This window comes from Lepidothrix coronata, unplaced genomic scaffold, assembly GCF_001604755.1.
Source record: "Lepidothrix coronata isolate B3197 unplaced genomic scaffold, Lepidothrix_coronata-1.0 Scaffold344, whole genome shotgun sequence".
Lineage (NCBI taxonomy): Eukaryota > Metazoa > Chordata > Aves > Passeriformes > Pipridae > Lepidothrix > Lepidothrix coronata.
Window position 1 is genome coordinate 47,698 of NW_016690524.1, and position 692 is coordinate 48,389.

General features: G+C 56.2%; 1 protein-coding gene across 1 annotated transcript in view; it reads left to right on the forward strand.

Annotated features, from left to right (window-relative positions):
- The first annotated feature begins 385 nt into the window (after nt 1–385).
- ASXL2 (additional sex combs like 2, transcriptional regulator) overlaps nt 386–692 on the forward strand; it is a 15,108-nt gene continuing 14,801 nt past the window's right edge. The window contains exon 1 of the mRNA XM_017838512.1: nt 386–581. Within this exon, the coding sequence (XP_017694001.1) occupies nt 515–581 (67 nt within the window). The 5' untranslated portion in view covers nt 386–514. The remainder of the gene's footprint in view (nt 582–692) is intronic.

Here is a 692-nt window from a genome sequence, read left to right on the forward strand (position 1 = left end):
CTCTGTCCTGGCTGCTGCTTGAAGAGTCTGTTCTGAAACAAAAGGGGTTTATTTTCTTTCCTTTAGTGTTTGAATCTCTGTTACTTTGCTAATTAAAAAACCTTCCCCTGATGGGCAGTGCCTCTGTTGAAGGTTTTTTAGGAAGTAGCCACTTGCTTCTCCCCAGGAGAGGGAATAAATTACACGGTGGTACTTTCACTTTGAAGTTATTTGTGGATGTTCTGTGACCATTAACTTTTAGCTGTAGGTGCAAAGGGGGGAAATCTCCTCTTGGCAGTGCACTTACCATGTCTGATCCCATTATCACCTGCCTCCCACTGCACACACAGCAGCAGGGGCCGGCTCGGGCAGAAGTTGTGCTCAACTTTTGCCGGAGCAGAAGGAGGATCCAGCAGTTTGTGCCGTGCCTGGATGGTTTGTAAGGACCCAGCTGAGCTCCCCCCTGTCCCCCCTGTGCCCCCAGGCCCTGAAGCAGCAGCAGCAGAAGCAGCAGCAGCAGCAATGCCGGGCGGGAATGCCCGTGTCCTCTAACCAGCACGTCCTGCTCAAGGCCGTCAAGGCAGGCGGGGATCCCACTCCAGGTACCTCGGGGACCTGCAGGGACACTGGGGGTGGGGGAGCCCCTCTGGGGATGGGAGAGCCCCTCTGGGGGTGGGGGAGCCCCTCTGGGGATGGGAGAGCCCCTCTGGGGG